This window comes from Mirounga angustirostris, unplaced genomic scaffold (genome assembly GCF_029215605.1).
Source record: "Mirounga angustirostris isolate CCGP_5_RB_7025 unplaced genomic scaffold, mMirAng1.0.hap1 SCAF_3, whole genome shotgun sequence".
NCBI classification, from domain to species: Eukaryota; Metazoa; Chordata; class Mammalia; order Carnivora; family Phocidae; genus Mirounga; species Mirounga angustirostris.
Genome location: NW_026991711.1, coordinates 152,538,308 through 152,558,413, shown reverse-complemented (window position 1 = coordinate 152,558,413; position 20,106 = coordinate 152,538,308). Strand labels below are relative to the sequence as shown.

At 38.9% G+C, this 20,106-nt stretch overlaps 1 protein-coding gene across 6 annotated transcripts in view; it reads left to right on the top strand.

The window, feature by feature from the left end:
• Nucleotides 1-20,106, top strand: part of STAT4 (signal transducer and activator of transcription 4) — a 99,053-nt gene that overhangs the window by 71,463 nt on the left and 7,484 nt on the right. For all 6 annotated transcript variants that reach the window (XR_010410250.1, XR_010410249.1, XM_064586832.1 and 3 more), the window contains exons 10-17: nt 625-717; nt 3,620-3,679; nt 3,990-4,007; nt 4,095-4,188; nt 6,013-6,057; nt 15,519-15,602; nt 17,159-17,257; nt 19,619-19,754. Coding sequence is in view for 4 of the 6 variants with exons in the window: in XM_064586832.1 (XP_064442902.1) it covers nt 625-717; nt 3,620-3,679; nt 3,990-4,007; nt 4,095-4,188; nt 6,013-6,057; nt 15,519-15,602; nt 17,159-17,257; nt 19,619-19,754 (629 nt within the window). In the remaining 2 variants the exon portion in view is untranslated. The remainder of the gene's footprint in view (nt 1-624; nt 718-3,619; nt 3,680-3,989; nt 4,008-4,094; nt 4,189-6,012; nt 6,058-15,518; nt 15,603-17,158; nt 17,258-19,618; nt 19,755-20,106) is intronic.

Sequence of the window (20,106 nt, the reverse complement as noted above, 5' to 3'; positions counted from 1 at the left end):
AGGAAGGTAGGGAAGTGTTAAACAGTGAACCTCAGGGTAAAGTGAATAAAGCTCCAGAGAGTTCTAGAAACATTTCTGCTCTTCACTATTTATTCAACACCTCTCCCAAAAGCTGATTCAGTTTTCTATGAGCCAAGCACAACATCCAGCTGAAGTTCATTTTTCACATTTTAGAAAAGGATTTCAGCAATTTCTTCTTAAGTATATATCCAAGAAATGAAGGGTAGAGGCCATGTTTATGTGTATAAGTTCATCCAAAGGGGGAAAAAAAAACACAACTATGTACCAGGATTTCTAATATCCAGTTAAAAGATGGCATGAAATTAACTTTTTACTTTATGATAAAATAGTATGATAAAAATAGGCTTTTATTCTCGACTCAAGGGTAACAAGAATTATTTACTGTTATTATTTAAAGGACAATCTTTAGGCATTTTTTCCATCTCCTGGTAATTATCTATGAGCAGTCTTTAGAAAGATTTGAGCGTAACGGAGGTTTGAATGTCTTGTAAATGTAGAAAATTTGGATTTTTTAAGAGGACAGCATCCTGTTTCTCTGTGGTTTTCAGCCTGTCGATATTTTCAATGCTTTCAAATGACGTGTTTTATTTCCTTTTAATCTAGCTCATTTGTGGTTGAGCGACAGCCATGCATGCCAACCCACCCCCAGAGACCGATGGTACTTAAAACTCTTATTCAGTTCACTGTAAAGCTAAGGTAGGCAGAATGTGCTCTATCTTTTCCTCTGTTTGTGGAGCCACAGCCACTGTTTAAATAAGACCAATTTCTCTCCTAGGGACTTTCATTCAACTCTTCTGTATTAAGTGCCTCCTGCATGCCCAGCACTGAGCTATGGTAGATACCCTCAGAAATGTTAATATGAGGGCCCTGCTTATAAAGAATATGACAGTAAAGATGAAGACACGAGGGATATTAGCATGAAAGGATGGAATCACAGTATCAGGCATCATGGGATCAATTGCTGAAAAGATTAACTTGGGAGAAGACTAGAGAGTCTGGAGAAGTCTTGTGGTCCTTTCGAGGAAGGACCTTGAGGGAGGAGCAGAGAGAGGAGGGAAAGTGGGATTGTAGGAGAGCGAGACTACAGAAATAATGACTTCCTGGGTCTGTTTTGCAAGTAAGTGAAGCAGGGAGAGGTAGAATTGAATAGATTGGGGACAGAATATGGAAGGCTTTGAATATCTTACCCAGGAAATAATAGTGGCACATTCATCCCCTATGATTGCCGAGCAAATAGCTTATAGGATTTTCCATGAAAACTCTCAACACTGTAATTTTCAATATATCCTTACTATGTACCGGATTTAAAGACATATGGCTTTTGAGTTGTTGCTTTGTCTATGCATTTGATCCTTTCCATTAGCATGAGTAACCAAAATGTATCATTTTCCCTAATGACACTTAAAATCATGAATTTGAGCTTGAGATTTCAAAGATTTTCATCATGCATCAATCTCCAAGGCTCCCAAGCTTTAAATTCCTAATTAAGTTACCTCTGACCAGGACAAGAGGTGAAGATGCCACATAGTGATTTAGGGCCCCATGATAGGTTTTCTGATCCCATATCACTAGCAGAATTGTATTTTTATTTTATTTTATTCATTTCCATTTTATTGAGATGTAATTGACATGCAGCAACACTATAGAAGTTTAAGCTGTACAGCATAATGACTTGGCTTACATAAACTGCAAAATGATTACTACAAAAAGTTTCGTTAACATCCGTCACCTCAGAACTCCATTTTTAAAGAGGTGGCACTTCCTTCAGTGTGCATTTTAAATACTTTACATGAAATTCTTAATTGTTTCCTTTGCGTGAATTTTGCAGCAAGACTTAGGAACCAAGAACAAAAGCCAGAGACCAGGTTCTCTTTTAAAATTTCATGATTTTCAAGAGTTGTTCATTCTTCATCCCAACATCTCTATATAACCCAGAAGATAGTAACACTAAAGGGTAGAGGGGTGATGGGCATCCTACTTTTCCTTGAGGCACCCCCATAGATGATATGATAAGTCTAAGATGCTCTTTGGGACAAAAAGAGAGATGAGTAGAGATTGCTCAGCCAAGAGTTCCAAGTAGAAGAGGCCCCCAAATGGGCATCACCTTGCATGTTGTTTGAACTGATGACTGGGACATTGACCATTAGTCCCTGATTTGAGTGTTCCTGCTTTTCTCTTCCACCTGTTGGTTGGGTCCCTGTCCTTCTTCTCTGTGCCCTGATCTCCACTGTCTTGATAGATGATCATTTACTTAGTATTCAAGATTTTCCCTAAAACCCCTCCCTACCATAGTATTTCCTGTTTCAAAGGAAGGGGTCATATGGAACTCCCTTTAGTCATCAGCATCTTCCTGTGAATCAGATCCTGATCTATGATCCTTCCTACCCTATTTCACGTGACCTCCTCACCCCTCACTGCTAACAACTACACACATCACATTCTGAACCCTAAAACCAATTCGGTGCTTCATACAGAATTTATAAGGAACCTCTGTCACATTCTACCCACACTTTTGTTTGGGCTATCATCTATGATTATATTTCTCTAATGCCCATCAGTTGCTTATCACCATTCTCCATATTCCATCTACTATATTTAGCTGGACTTCTTCCTTTTACATGTAGCCATGTCCACACTTCTCCCTTCCCTACACTTCACTACACCAGCTCCCTAATACCTAGGGCTGTACTGGGTGGAGATGAAGAGTTCAGTACATGCTGAGTGAATGAATGAGGTTTGGGATGAGTGCATGATTGGGATGAGTGAGTGAGTGATTGAATTAATATTTCTGAAACTGGACTGAACCCACAGAGAGGGTATATCAGAGGTTCCAACTTGAAGGAGTTGGGGAAAGCAAAAGAATAGAGGAGGAGCTGACACCAGAAGAAGAAATTAAAGGAATTGTTACTCTGATCTTTAATCACTTGTTTGTTTGGAGTTAGATCTTTTCTAGTTATGAACATTTTTGCTGTTACTTTCATAGTGTATTTAAAGATTGCAAATGCACTTGAATTGGAATTTTTCACATTCCATCAGAGGCCTGGTCTTTCTCAGTATTTTTAACCATAAAACAGTGATCATCAAGACATTTAGTTTTTCTAAGCTTACAATTTTTGTTATGGTATGAGAATAAAATGGGGCCATATGAATAAACTTGCAAAGAATTTTTCTTATATTTATACATTTAACCCAAATGTGGGCTTTAGCCAAAATATATAGCTATTTTTCTGACCTAGCCAATGTATTAGCTACTGCACGTCAGCTGAAAATACTTTCCAAATGTTTGTCAATACGATATTAAGTGGCTGGTGTCAACATCAGTAACATGACAAACTAAAGAAGAGTTGGACATTTTTATTTTTAATTATTTTTATTTTAATTCCAGTATAGTTAGTATATAGTGTTATATTAGTTTCAGGTGTGCAGTATAGTGATTCAACAATGAATTGGATATTTTTAAAATACAGTAACATGTAACTAGAGGTAACCTGAATTTGATTTATATATATGACATAAATATATTTAAATATTTAAATAAAAAAAGGCTCTTGGCACTTTTCATTTTTGCCTCTGATTCTTTATTTATGTGTCTTTCCAGACTACTAATAAAATTGCCAGAACTAAACTATCAGGTAAAAGTGAAAGCATCAATTGACAAGTAAGTTTCTAATTTCATTTTGAAACATGAAAATGTGAGACTTTTTAAAAAGAATTTTCCTCATTTTATAGAATAATTTCAAACTTTTAAATGTATTTCTCTAACATTACATATCAACGTACTTCAAATATTTGACTTTGAAGTTCAAACATTTAATAGAACTCCAATGAAGACTTACTTTAAAAAATTTTACTATTAAGTCTTGAAGTGAAAATTTATGACTATATTATACTATCCTCTAAAGTATCAAAGAAAGTTTTTACTAGATCTATAAAATAGCTCATTTTAAGGAATCTCCTTGGTTTTACAGGAACGTTTCAACTCTAAGGTAAGAAATTTATTTTAGAATTTTTTTGCTGTTCTCATAAATATATTTTATCTGAGACCATGTAAATAGCTAAGATATTCCCTGTAGCAATCGAAGATTTGTCCTTTGTGGAACTCATGTCAAAGCCATGTCCATTGAAGAATCTTCTAACGGGAGTCTCTCGGTAGAATTTCGACATTTGGTGAGTTCAATTACAGAAACTTCTCCCCCTCCCCTAATCAGATACATCTTCACAAATAGGCCTTATAAGTCAATGTATTTTGGGTTTGGGGGGTTTCTTGTATGAGATTAAGGGCCATATTGAGAAGTAAAACATGCCATCATTGAAGAATTAAAAATGTCAGAAAGAACACGGAACCTTAACTCAGAAGTCTGAGTTCTCAACAATGGTGATATAGTACCTAAATATAGACAGCAACTGGTCAGTATATTTTGATAATGATGACAGAGATAATTGGTCTTATAATGGATAGGCATTCCTGATTTTATTTTTTAAATCTCCCCGAGAAATGATATCCAGCAACACGTCTGGCCAAAGGTGCTTTCATTTTAGGAGTGGCTTGAGGAAGTAGGATGTTCCTGGGTATGGCAGTTGCATACAGTTTGCTTTGGCATGTCTAGAAAGCTTCTGACCCAGCCTCACCCTGTTGCTTCTTGTTTTTACCACTTCCTCTTAACCTAGAGTTCTCTTCCTGCTTTCTTTCTAATTCTTTGTATAGTTCTTAGATTCCCAAAGACTCTACCACTTTCTTGCCAGACGCAGGTTACTTATGGTTTATTAACACTTAGGAAGTACCTCACCTGAGTGTTGGGGCACCACCGAATCAACCTCAAACGGTCTTTTTAAAAGATAAAATTTAGGTTAATAGATATCTACCCATACAAATTTATGCTGGTTTTTGGTTTTGATTTTGTTTTTGTTTGATCTTTAGTATTGAAGAGTACATTTCTTTTTAACTGAATCCCTCCAGTGTGAGACTGATAAATAAATAAAGTGTAATGATGAGTCATATATTATACATCCTTATAACTAGTGCTCTTTTTGCTTACGTTCAATTTCTATCCTTAAGAAATTTTCAGTAATGGACAATGTTTGCTAATAAGTAAAGCTGTAAGAGAGGCCTTAACTTAGAGATGTCTGTCTCTCAAAAAAGTCATGTGGAAAAGAACAAGGAACATACCAAAAAGTGGTTAGGTCTTTCTTCCAGCAGGTATAATATATAAATTAACAAAACCTTACTTTTTTACAATCCACTTCTAGTTGCAAAGCATTTTCAAATATATTATCTTTTGCATAATAACTTTAATTGCTTTTTAATACAAAATTAAATGTAGAAAATCAGAGAGGCAAAAATTTAAAAATTAAAAATCACCTGTTTCTCACTACCTTGTAACACTATTAACTACTTTGATTTTCCTTCTTTTATACATACATGTATATGTACTTTTTAAGTGGGATCAGATTGTACACACTATATAAATTGTTGTCTGCCCTTTTTTAAATTAAGTAATCTAGATCCTGACCATTTTTGTGTCCATCTCTACTGCCATTTAGTAGCTTCCTGTGCCATAGGGCACACTATCCCATCGTCTGTTTTCCCAGGCTTCTGTGTTGGGCTTGGTTTCACAGGGATTGAGAATCATCAGAGCTTAGCTCAGATCCTACCTTCCAGGTACAAAGGAGTGCTGAGTAGATTTTAAGACATCCCAGCATGATTTCCTCTTTCCAAAATGTCGGCTAAAAAACATAGTCTTAATAGCATGCCAACTTGTTCACTTACCTCAGTGAAAGTTTCTAAAGTGACATCCCATGAGATGAAACAGAGAGCTTCTTTCTGTTGAATCCAGGCAACTACCTTAGGTTTCCATGAATTAGAAGACATCTGGGTTACTGTTCTAAAAGGCAAAATTGTGGCCAAGAAAATCACTATAATGGGTATGACCAACTTGATGTTTAATTGATAATGCTTCTCCATCTAAACGCTGTTATTCTTTTTTTGCAAAGCAACCAAAGGAAATGAAGTCCAGTGCTGGAGGCAAAGGAAATGAGGTACAAAATGTTTTCTATAAGATAATTTTTTAGGGAAGTAACCTTATAATCTCTTGTTTTTACAAAGCTTTTAAACTGCCCTTTATAGTTTTATAGAAAGTCAAATTTGTGTTTCTCTGGTTACAAATTAAAGCTTGATAATTGCAGACAGTGTAAGAAATTTTGTCTTAAAAAGGAAAAAACAGAAATTGCATATAATAACAGCCTCTTTTTTTAAAGATCTTCTTTATTCATGAGAGACAGAGAGATAGAGAGGCAGGCAGAGGGAGAGGGAGAAGCAGGCTCCCCCTCACACACACCCAGCAGGGAGCTCGATGCGGGGCTCGATCCCAGGACCCCAGAATCACAACCGGAGCTAAAGGCAGACGCTCAACCGACTGAGCCACCAGATGCCGTAATAACACCCTCGTAAAAGAATAACTATTAACATTTTGGTTCACATCATTCTAGACCTTTATCTATGTATATATTACTTTAAAATATATTTATACACATTGTTTTATAACCTGCTTTCTTCCCCACATAACAATGTAAGGTGGACAGCTTTCCATAACCTTAATACTCTTGGAGAACACTGAAAGTGGTTGCGCTGTATTGCATTTTACGGGTGTGCCATAATGTCTTTAGTCAGTCCTCCGCTATTACAAGACACCTGAAAATCACTCATTTTCTACAGAGAAGAGGCAAGTCTCAAACTTCATGACATATGATGTGAAAATCACACGGGAAAAACAGTCCTATTAATTTATGGTATCAATTACCTTGCCCTTACATGTAAGGTTTGCATTCCACTGGATGAACTGATTAACAGCACACACTGATGTGACCCAAGTGTTTGCATTTGAGTCAGTAAATGATAGAGCAGTCAAATCCTGGATTGCAAGTGGCCTTGGAGATCACCTGTTTAGTTGGCCTAGATGCTAGGGCGTATGCCTATGCCTTACATATTTGGAATTAGAAAACCTGGGTTTAAGTCCATTCTGACAGTGACTGAAAATGTGATCCTTTGCAAATGGAGAAATACTGCATATTTTTCCTCTAACAGATCAGGGTAGTAACGCCCAACGCTCTCCACTTGGAGATGTTATATGTGTAAGATCACCTACATAATGCTGTTGTAAAGCAGTGAGACTTATCTCTGGTGTGGCTGGTATAGGTTCAGTCTTCTAGCTTTAGAGTCACAGCTTCTAAGAGAAATTGCTTTGAATTATTTGGAAGGAAAAAGCACCTTATAAATCCAGCATTCAACTGCAATCAGGCTAGCCCTCCCCATAAAACCACAGAGATTGACCACAGCAGGTTTAATGCTCCACATTTTCCCTTCCAAAAATTCTTCATTCCCTTAACTGTGTCTTAAAGAGCATTTGCCCACCATCACAGCCCCAGGGAAGATGAGCTAAGCCTTCCTCCCAGGGTAGGACCTTGGCATAGGGCAGAGCGGCAAACGGAAGCAGAGCTTTTGAGTTTAACGAGATTCTGGTAAACCAGATAAGTAGGAGTTATTGTTCCCACCTCATAGAAATCCATAAACTTCCAAACTTCCTAATTGAAACATTAGCACATTATAAATAAAAAGTCATTTCATGCATCTCACTGGAATTTTGGCCAGAGTTGCAAACATTTCATGCAGCGTCATATCCCTGAGCAGTATTTGCTAAGTCTGGATAGGCTAAATACAATGCTTCTGAACGTTTCTTAAGTAAAACAGATCAACGGGAATAAATCTAAATAGCTCAACTCTTCAATACATTGTCATCTTTATAAATGTACAATCAAAGTCTTGGGTTTCCCTAGAGAAGAAATCTACATAAAATCATCTTCTACTATATAATAACCAAGCAATGTCTTATTAACACTGTCTACGTGTATTACTTTGAATGTATTTCCTCTTATTTCCTGATTAATAACAAAATGGTGCAGTCATGTCAGAATGATTTTATTCTTCCTTTTTTTCCCCAAGTTTGCTAGCTCAGTTTTATTTTAAGCTATTCCTTGAGCTCCCCCTGTTGATAGAATTGTAATATGACACCTAGGTACATTTAAAACACACCAGACTGAAAAGTTGGTTCACGTGCTACAGGAACTACTGAAAAGTCACAAAACATATGAAGTGGGCTCAGAAAGATGAGCAAAGGAATCAGGGGTTTGGCCAGGCAGTAGGAGCGATCAAACAAAATCAGGAAAAAGCTTGGGGAAGATCTAGCAATAAAGCGGAGTTCATAAAGTCATAGGGTCAGAGATGGTAGTAACCAAAGTGTCAGGAAAACAGGAGGCTAGGAGGGATGCCTGGGTGGCTTAGTCGTTAAACATCTGCCTTCCGCTCAGGTCATGATCCCAGGGTCCTGGGATCGAGTCCCGCACTGGGCTCCTTGCTCAACAGGAAGCCTGCTTCTCCCTCTGCCTGCCCTCCCCCTACTTGTGCTCACTCTCTCTCTCTCTCTCTCTGACAAATAAATAAATAAAATCTTTTTTAAAAAAAAACAAAACCAGAAGGCTAGGATATGATACCTCATTCTCAGATTTCAAATAGTAGTTGTTGCTTATCTGTGAGCATCCATGGCGGGAGTTCACAGCCTGATTAAGAATGTATTTAACAAATCCTCCTGTGGCATTTACTGTATACTGGGCCCCGAGAGCTTCAATGACCTTGATGTATATAATTCTTGTGACAATGCTATGAAGTAGTTACTATTAGTGTACTTATTTTAGGTAGGGAAACTGAGGCACAGAGTGGTCAGGCCGAGATTCAAGCCATGGTAGTCTGGCTCCCCTGTCCATGCTCTTGGCCACTATGCCATGCTGTGTCTGGGATCATAAAACCTGCACCGGGAGAAGCGGCGCTGACCTCCTCCTGCCCGTCGCCTCAGCGCGCTCCCTCCATCTGTTGGGATTCCTAGAAGGGATGTCTTTGCGACCTTACGAGTAGCATCTCATCCTTTCCCCTGTACTCCGGCTGCTGTTCTTACTGTTCTCATTTTGCCCGCCCACTCAGAGATCCCATAGCTCTCTCGCACCAGAAGCCTTATAAAGTTTAGAAGAAATTTAAAACAATGCTTTCTCAGGAAATGTTGTTGACCTCTCCCTTACTCCTCCACACATCAGCTGGGGATTGGAAATAGCACCATGCTGGGGGCTGCCTCTTACAGGCAGCTGACCTTGTGCAAGCCACTTACCCTCACTAACTCCCAATTTCCTTATCTATGAAATGGGGATCAGGTTGACCTGCACTCACAGGGTTGTTAATAGGACCAAATGAGATGGTATGTGGTGTGGTTCTTCCTGATCTGCCCTCCAGAGCTGCCCCTTTGTAAAGAGTACCTATTTACATGGGTGGAGAAATATCTGTAAAGATGGTACCTGACTTAGGACAAACCACTGCTCCTTCTCCTTCTCTACCCACCTGCCAAAGTGCTGGGCTGGGGCTGGTCCCTCTCAAGGGCCCCTGAGCACATCCTTCTCTGGCTCCAGGTCCCTGAGACCTCAAAACACCATACATGTATGCCCTTTTTATAGGATCACATGTCCTGGGTTCCTACTATCACCCCACCTGCCCCCCCATCTGATACACACACACACACACACACACACACACATTGGGCCCCTCCGGTCTGCTTTTGTGGTTGTCAGAACTTGGACTGGATACTTACTAAATGATTGAGAACAAACCAAGATATCATGAATGATAGTTCCCTAGGGGCACCATTCTAAACCTCCCTAGCACCCCATGGCTGTTTGACTCACATTATCCACAAAGAGGTGGTCGGTCAAGATGTTCAGGGGTTCCTGGCTGTAGAATTGGATGAAGGGAGGAAGTTGCATTAGACCCATACTGTCCCAACAACCAAAGAGGTGCCTTGGGAGCCATCTCTGGATTTGGGGGGGGGGGGCGTTGGTGAAAGGTGGAGCTCTGGGTCCCCCATCCCTGCTTCAGTCAAGATGGCTCTATTTTATATATTTTACAGATTAGAACCCAGATGGTGAATTTCTTTTCAAGAATTTGTTTCAAGGTTAAAAAACATTTGAAAACCATTGGATTTAGACAGTTTCTAAAGCTTTTTTGACTAAGGTTCTGTAATCTGCAAAAGTGCAACATAGAGCATGGTCTTTACTTTTTTGTAAAAAAAAAGGTATTTAATTCTAATGATTTGCTTTGCAATTTTGCAACCCCCCCCACCCCCCCTCGGGAAATCAGTCAACGCGCTGTCACAAAACCAAGATTAGCCACTGCTGCCTGCTTCTCCCACCTTCGATCTTTCCTTGCAGAAGCCACCGCGAAGCCACAGTCCCTTCCCCTAGCAAACGGCCAGATTTGGAAGGCATCCGGTGGCCCCTGTAAAACAGACATTCCCAGGAAGCAGGCTTTCCCAGACGTCCTTCTCTGGCAAAAAGCTGGCTAGAGAGTCATTGTGGAAATGTGGACACTGTTTGAATGGGCAAGCTGGTATTGCAGCCGCTCGAGTTTGCTCTTGGTCAGTGGGCTTTAACTGATAAATGACAGTTCTCACCACAGACCGAGGTGTTGAGTAATTTTGTTTATGTGGTGGAAAGTCATGAAGCACAAAGAAGCTGTTAGTAAAGCCTGGGCGATTTGAGTTTCATTGAACAAAATAGCCAAACAGATGTTCTTTCAAGGGTCACTGTTCCCAAACACAGATACACTACTCACGGGCCAACTAGCCCAGGCATTTTTACAGAAAGTTTATTTCCTTCTGAACAATTCAAGTAGTAGCAACACTTTCCAAAAGAGACGTCAATACAAGAATAACACTAAAAATGTCGACTTTTTATGGGACACCCTCCATGCAGTCCCCGCCATAAACTGGGCTGAGAATAGTTGTTATTCTCCATTTATTTCCTATGATTCTGTGATTAAGGTCTATCGCTCATGTGATTGTACCGTTATTTTCCCCTTTATCATTGTTTCCCAGCATCTAAGCCAGTGCCTAGCACATGATAGGTATTCAACAAATATTCATTAAGTGAATGGATTATTGTTAATTATTTTCTATTCCACATAGTCCTCCCCGTGCTACATTATCATAGATTATGGCTTGTTAAGAGATGAGCAAGGAGGGGCGCCTGGGTGGCTCAGTAGCTTAAGCAACCGACTCTTCAGCTCAGGTCATGATCTCAGGGTCCTGGGATCCAGCCCTGCTCAGGGCTCCGTGCTCAGTGGCAAGTCTGCTTGGTCCTCTCCCTCTGCTCCTCCCCTACGCTTGCGCACACTCTCTCTCTCTTTCTCAAATAAATAAAATCTTTTTTTAAAAAAAGAGGTGAGCAAGGAATTTAGATGAAAATTAGCCTTATCCCAGTCATATCTCCTCAGCAGAGGTTTCTTTTGAAGTCAAAAGCCATAACTATTTGTTAACAATATTCTAGATTTCTAGGGTGTATTATTAGGCATTGAGCAGAGGAAAGAAAAAGAATATGGTGACATCTATACCTACCTTTCATAAGGTTGTGTATCTTTTTTCCAGGAGCCTGGTCAAGTAGTTCTGCCAGTTTTCCAGTTTCTTAGCAGATTATCCAATGTGTGCTTTTCTTTACAAGTACAACGAAGTCAATCCGTCTACATTATTCAGTGCCATATAATAAAAATATCATAAATATGAATATTTTAAATCCATAATCATTTCAGATGATGGCTTTTAAACACAGCCATTAATGGTGCATCTTATCTATGATGTTTTCCCCCATCTACAAAGAATGGATCCTGGGAATGGGAAATTGAATAGTGTCCCTGGCTGGGACTACACTGATAAAGTAATAAAGACCATGACCGATGGCCATGTGAGCTTTGAAAGTTAATAATGCTTCCTTTTGTCGGAGCTGCTTTTCTCCAGGCATGTGTATTATATGTCAGCTTCCTTGCTGGATCTCATTCTAAATGTGCCTCACAACTGCATCAGGGGTTTTAAGTAATCATTAGATATTAGTTTGAGGGGCGCCTGGGTGGCTCAGTTGGTTAAGTGTCCAACTTCGACTTAGGTCATGATGTTAGGGTCCTGGGATTGAGCCCCACGTTGGGCTCTGCACTCAGTGGGGAGTCTGCTTGAAGATTCTCTCCCTCTGCCCCTTCTCCTGCTCTCTCTCTCAAATAAATAAATAATCTTAAAAATAAAAAAGAAATTAGTTTGAATCACTGAGGAAACTTCTCACCATCCACATTCCAGTTCAGTAAAGTGATAACTAAAGTATGTAGGCTTTTTTCAAAGTGAATGGACAATTCTGAGTGTCATTGCTCTGTCTATGGAGTCCTGGTTTCTCACACTTTGGATGGTGAACACACAGGTGCCATAACACAAAGATCTGAGGAAATTATCCACAATGAATAATTATATCATATGTGCATTTAATTGTATAAATTAAACTATAGAGGCTAGTATGGAGGAGGGCTGGGACCTCATACTCAAAAAGACTCCCTTTAGCCATCCTCCAGCGGTGGCCCTCCCTACAGAGAAAGATGTCTGTGGGGCCAAGGCAGTGCGCTTTCCCAGAGTCCCAAGCGCAGACGGCACCATCAGTGCAAACATTTCTAGGCACAAGCAGAAGCCTCTGGGCCACAATGGTCAGTGAGGCCCCTCACAGAGGTGGAAGAGCGGGGTGTGGGCAATGGTCCAGAATGGCCCTGCTCTCTCCAGGCCACCATGTTCCAGTGAAACTTTGAGGAGTTAAAACCTGGCCAGTTAGGTCATATGAAAGCTTAGATGTCAAGGCAGGAGGCTATATATATTTTAACAGTTTGTTAACTTGATTTATAATGGTTAAATGTTTAGACATGTGGTATGTGGGGTCTCCGTCTGTGTGCTTGCCTCAGGCCTCATAAATGTTCTACATAGGCTTGTATCATCCTGTCCACTACTGAACTTAGTGAGAATGTGAAAGGAATCCATTAGTGAACATGAAGTTATGGATTCTTCATTTGTCTCAGGGTTTGCATAGTGGAAGCACCCTATAGGGCAGTGAGATTTTTTGTTTAAAAAATGTGGGTTTTGTTCAACTTGGTGCCTAAACACAAGCTGGCTACTTCATCTCATGCTCAACTGAAGAAACAGCAATTTATTTATTTCAACATGGGAAGGGCTTGGGGGGAGGGGTGCTGGCTGTTTCATGAGTTGGATATACTGGGAATAATTTTAGGGGTGGTCTAAGGGAATTTCAAGCAAAAGTTCCACTAGCATAACTTTCTACTAACCCAGTAAGCAGCCATCCCACTCCAGTAACTCCAGCTACCTCAAGTCAATGTAAAGTACCAGCAGTGATCTAACCCAAGGAAGAGAGGAGTCTTTAATTCTCTACTTCCTTCTCAGTAACAAATCCTGAGTTTAACATTCCTCATTGTCAATGAAATCTTCCTCACACAATTGTCATTCATATCATCATATTAGAACTATTTTTATCATTTGAAATTTATTACAAGTAGATTCCAACTTGTTATTAATACATATCCAATATTAGATCATTTCTCCCAGGGCCGACTCTGCCACCCCCAACGCCACCCTGACTTTTCTAGTCTCAGTAATTCCTCTTCTGTTTACAGGTTCCCAAGGGTTTATTTTTTAACATTGTCTAAGCCTTCAGGGTGCCTGGGTAGCTCAGTTGGTTAAGTGTCCGGCTCTTGATTTCAGGTCTTGATCTCAGGGTTGTGAGTTCCAACCCCATGTTGGGCTCTCTGCTGGGCACAGAGACTACTTAAAAATATAAATAAATAAATAAATAAATAAAGTAAATAAGTAAGTAAAAATAAATAAATAAAATTGTTTAATCCTTCTACATCATCTCCAAATTTTCCACATCTCTTTTGAGACTAAACACAGTGTAGATATAGCACATGGACACTCACTGTCTCACAAATTCCACCCAAAGTTCTTGTTAAAATGCAGACTCTGATTCTTGGCTTGGGATGAGGCCAGAGATCTTGTATTTCTAACCAGCTTTTAGATGTTGACAATGCTGCTGGTTCTGGGCACATAGCAAGATGCTGTAAGATTTCATTAGGGAAAAACAGCAATTTCTGTCCCACTCCTTCCCACACCAAACCTACTTTCCAGAGGTGATCATTTTTTGAGTCAAAGTATTATGCTAATATCATACTAGTATTTCTTGATTTTTAAAAAAGTTTATACATTTAACTCCTGAATTTTTTTTTTTTTAAGATTTTATTTATTTGACAGAGAGAGAGGGAGAGCACAAGCCGGAGGAGCAGCAGAAGGAGAGGGAGAAGCAGGTTTCCTGCCGAGCAGGGAGCCCGATGTGGGGCTCGATCCCAGGACTCTGGGATCATGACCTGAGCCAAAGGCAGACGCTTAATGACGGAGCCACCCAGGCACCCCCTGAATTCTTTTTATAAGACATTAAACTGTGGCTCTTTTATACCAGCTCTCTATACATATAAATTTCCCCCACCTTCACAGTATCATTACAGAACATATTTTGGTTTAGTCAGTATATTCAGTGTTAACATTAGTATGAATATATGAAAATTATTAACAGCTGAACCATATATCATAGTATAATTGCATTTCCATTCTTGTATTACTTCCAATTTACCCTGGATTTATAAGTTGCCTTAATTTCATTTTATTCGATCAGTTTATTTTATGTACTTATCACTAATGTAGCCCAAAACTTTTCTTCAAAACTTGGAAATTTCTTCTTTCTTTTTAACAAGATTTTTTAAGAGATTTATTTATTCATTTATTTGAGAGAGAGAGAGAGAGAGTGCACGGCAGAGAGGAACAGAGGGAGAGGGACAAGCAGACTCTGCTGAGCACGGAGCTTGATGTGGGGCTTGAACTCACAACTCCAAGATCATGACCTGAGCAGAAACTAAGAGTCAGACGCTTAACTGACTGTGCCACCCAGGCGCCCTGAAACTTGAAAACATCTTGCAATATGGTCAAACAGGTCAATCTGAGTTTTTTGTTTTTGTTTTTGTTTTTGTTTTTTCTTGGCAACATCCCCCTAGGAACTCTCCATCTCTTTCTCTAATTTGGACTGATTGCCCTCTGATTCTGTTGCACAATTTTTTTTTTTTTGCTTCTTAAAACAACTTCCTTTCACTTTTTAAACAAATTCATTATGACACTGACTTGTTTCTGTTATATCTATACACATATGCATTGCTTTTATTAATAGTTTGTAAGCCAGAAGGACTAATTTTTTTAAAATTAAAAATAAAGAATTATTTGTCTGCATTTAAACTGATGAAAATATGCTGGAATTTTAAAAAAGTCAAAAACTACATTGTTAGGGAGACTTAAAATCATTCTGTTTGTGGAAATAAGATTTCTCACTCTGTATATATGCTAAATAACTTTTTTTAAATAATAAGAGGGAAAGTTCCATAATAGGGAATGTTTGGGGCATTTACTTTAAGACTTTATTAATTTTTATAGAAGCAGGCCTAATAGGTAGTAGGAGTGCATTTGTAAGATAACAATTGATTTCTTTCTTCCTAGGGCTGTCACATGGTAACTGAAGAGCTTCATTCTATAACCTTTGAAACACAGATCTGCCTCTATGGCCTGACCATAGATGTGGAGGTAGGCGTCAATCAACTATTTACTAATAATATACTCAGTCATTGGCTGGCATTTATAGATGAAAGCCGAGTCTTTTCTAGGTTTTAGTACATTCCCTATTTTTTATTTTTGTTTAGAGTTTTGTTTAGAAAATTTAGTTTAGAAAACCAATATGTCAGATAGTTACTAATTAGTCAACATTCTATTATTAGAATGTATACTATTCTGGTTAAATATAAATGATAAGATCTCATGGGCAAAAAAAAAAAAAGATCTCATGGGCATTATCAATTGGATATCTATTGAATAATTGCTTGCCCAGATTGCATGTTTGTTGGTTCATTTTCTGAGACTTCTGAGTCATGAATAGTTAGTGGAAAGCCTAAAGAGAAATAAGTATCCTTAAACCATGTCACATAATGATATATTTTCAAAAATTTAACTTGTACATAAAATCCCTCAGAAGGAAAGCTTTTCTAATGTAATGAGTAAAGACAAATGATAGGAACATTAATGATACATTGTTTTGATTCTCTTATAACAGTCACTATTGTACTCAAAGAAGGAATAGAGCAATCTTGAGGATTAAATTGAACATGACTGACTATGAGCCCCTTGAAGGCAGGGCATCATGACTTTGTCACTCCATTACCAGTGACTCAGTGCCTGGCCCATAATAGATGCTCAACATAGGTTAAATAAATGAATGAATGGGTGCATGAAGGAACAAACACAGTTTTACACACCCCGAATATGATCTTATTTGTGGGATGTATTGTTTTAGAGTTCTGCTTTTCCTTTTTTATCTTAATAAGTGTAAATATGTAAAAATTTTCCATAAATGCCTTCCTCGTCTCTTTTTCCTATACCTCTGTTTCCATGAGCTATTAAGCTGGGTATTTCACTGTCTGTAGAAATCTAACCACTGTTATTGAGAAGGGACTAATGTAAGTTGATTGGTTTTGCACACTAGTCTGTGAAAGCCTGTTTATTCCATGAGGTTGAAAATGACAGTACAAATATTGCTAAGCTGAGTTCCACAGCAGACCAGGCAGCTGTTTCTCATAAAGCTTTGTACTCCAACATTGCTTACCTCTCCATCTTCTGCAGTGAAAATGCCCATGTCTAGTACTGACATTAATTAGATGTCAGATCATAAATTGAATATATTGGTCCATTTCAAGATAAATTTAAAATTAAATTTTTTATAGTAACTTAGTAAGAGAACAGTGGCAAAATCAATGCAAGCTCTAATTTGTTGCATTTTGGGCTATATATGATGTAAGTATCAATATTTGTATAATGTCAAGGGAAGATACTGGAGAAACTAACTGACCAAGCACTCTGAAAGGGTTCCTGTTTTTATGGCTTCTTTCATCCTTATTCCTTGATTCATAGATGCTCAGAAAGTTCCCTTTCCTTCACAAGTCATTTTAGTAACCAGGGCAGTGTCAACACCAGGATTAAAGCAGTAGAGCTGGCTTGAGATAGCCCTGTAGGGGACAGGATCAAGTATCAAATCAGTGCAAGGTGCAACTACCTGTAATAACTGTGCTTTTTTTTCTCTTTTAAACCAGACCAGCTCATTACCTGTGGTGATGATTTCCAATGTCAGTCAGTTACCTAATGCTTGGGCATCCATCATTTGGTACAATGTGTCAACCAATGATTCCCAGGTAGGGTCTCTATTCCTATTTCTCCTCCTTTAATTCTATTTGATTTGTTTTATTGTCAAAACACCCATCTGCATCAAAAGATATATGTATGAATTTTGACTATATATTCATATATCTATGTATATGAAATTTGGCATGTCTTTGTGGGTTGTTTTCTTCCAGAACTCCAATATATTTAGTTGCATGAACCCTCTCTCATGTTATATTTAAAATGATATGTTTTGATGTACTTGGACGCTGGGAGAGTTCTGGCTAGCAAAACTGACGGACAGGTATTTGTTACTTCTGAGGGTCTGATCAGCTCCCAACTATGTGGATCACAGAGAGTTCTAGGCCCATCCTGTGGCTCTGTTAATTGGGCTGTGGGGAAACTTCTTGGTCTAGAATTTAACGTCTAACTGCTGTGTTTACCTCCGCAACTACTTCTGGTCACACCTCCACACAGACTTTTCTACAAAGGTAGAAAATTCGTTTCCAAATAAGTGACCTAGAATATCAACCAATCTTGCCTAACTGCCCTCTGACTACAAATTTTCCAGTTGATTATAGATTTAATCCATTCTAGGCTCAAGTTGGGTTTTAATGCCATCTGGTGGTTATTTGAAACATTGATCAAAAATTGGCCTCAAGTTACAAAGCTAGCAGCAAACAGATGCTCTTCTTAAAAGACAACCACGGAAGGGAGTGGCAAAAAAGATGAGTCAGCCCTTCGCCTTGTTCCCTCTTACAAAATCTCATTGTGTTGTCCTGGAAACCACCGAGGTCTAGAAAAAATAGGTCAAATATAAATAACATTTCTTCTTAATTCAAAGCAAATATTCACTCTTAAGAATTTTTTTTTTTTTTACCTTAGGTTCTAGCAATAAGAACAGACATGATGAGTTAGCTCCAAGTGTTCTTTCCCTTTTTAAAAAATGTGCCCAATAAGGAAACAATATGGTAAATGACTCAGCCTGATGCCTTCTCATCCTCCGGTGCCCTGGCATCTGAAACAGATTAACTCTAGAGAGGAGGCTGCAGAGGGTGCGTGGAGTGTCGCTTCCTCTCAGGCTGCACTGAGAGCAGGACCCACTAGAGAATTTATCTGGTCTTTAAAGCCAAGAAGAGCCTACCCTCCTGGAATTACATGTCATGCCCCATTAAGAGCTACAAATATTCAGAGCTTTTCGTTCAACTTCAGGATGGAGGAAGAAAGATGGGTCACTTCTCTGTCCTCTGAGTACAGCACTGTGGCACTTAGCTTTCTTCAGCATCCTTCTTCTATAAGAAAGCCACCAAAGCTGTCCCACTAACCATCCCAGACTCTGCTCTGCTCCTGGATGAGGAATGTGGGAATGCAGATCATACATAGCTTACAATGCAGATGCACAGCCTACTTACAGAGTCCAGCATAACAACAAACTCTGGTTTCTCTTCTTCACTCTCTTCTGCTTCAAAACCCAAGCCCCCAGACCTCGATTAGGTTCTATGCCCTTTGGTCATTTATCCAGACACAGTTCTCTGGTTCAGGGGAAACTGCCTCTCTAGAAATTCTTTCTCTCCATTCCTCCCCCTCCTATCTCCCACTCCTTGTTGGATGCTGTATCCTCTTTTATTCCCACCTTCTGAAGTTTCTTGGATTGGTTCCTTTTCTTGCTGCCCAGCGTAGTTCATGCTTCTCCCTGTACTGCACTACATTACTCAGTTATTTCTCTCTTTAGGACGTCTTTCTTGGCTTTCACACCTTCTGCTTTCCAGTAATCTGAGATGAAGTCTACTTTTTCACTATTGTTGACCCAGTTTCTGGTACAAGCAATCTTGTTTGCAGTTAGTCATACAGAAGATTCTCTTGTCCAGATCAAAAGAAAAAGACTACTTTACTGTTCATAAAACAGGACTCAGGGTAATTATGAATTCACATTATAGGGTCACCTACTTTAGCCTGAGACTTATCTGTTTTTGTGCTTTGGGATTCTTTGTTTGGTCAAGGTATAACTTATACCAAGTCATGATAAACTAATTAAATAACTTGATATAGATTTGCTTAAGATTAATATTATTTCAGAAAAGAATATTTGCCCAATGATTTGTTGGACAGTATTAAGTACTTGTATGAGTTGATTGATAGCCCATAGTCCAGGGAAAGTTAAGAGGTGCCCAATGATTCTTTCAAGGATAAGATGGAGCCATATATTCTATTAGACTCAAGGATTAAGGAACTCTTTAGGAAAAGACAAAACCAGTGTCAATTAAAATGCACAACAGAGATGAGACAATATTCTGTATTAACTTAGATTGGCCTAAAGAGTTTGGAATTTTATATACTGAATTATAGTGTGTTCAATGTGATTAATGAATATCATCATTACAACTCTATTTCAGAACTTAGTTTTCTTTAATAATCCTCCATCTGCCACTTTGAGTCAACTCCTGGAAGTGATGAGCTGGCAGTTTTCATCCTATGTCGGCCGTGGCCTTAACTCAGATCAACTCAATATGTTAGCAGAGAAGCTTACAGGTGAGAGCGGGTAGATGTGGAAGACTTGCCTCTGTTTGGGGTACTCAAGCGTTTTAAAGAACCAGGTGATATTACTACTATTAATAATAATAATGATAGTCACAATTTATTGAGTACCCACTGTATTGCCAGGCACAGAGCTAAATGTTCTGTTATCTTTCTTAGGAAAGGATAACTCCTTACTCTATCCACTTTATAGATGAGGATACTTAAGTTCAGAGGTTAAGTGACTTGCCATGGCTGCATGGCTAGTACACAGCAGAGCCAAGACACCAGCCACGCCTGTCCAGTTCCAAAGCCCCTTCTTTCCATTCCGCTCTTCAGTCTCCAGGGTGTTTTATGCCATTTCCAC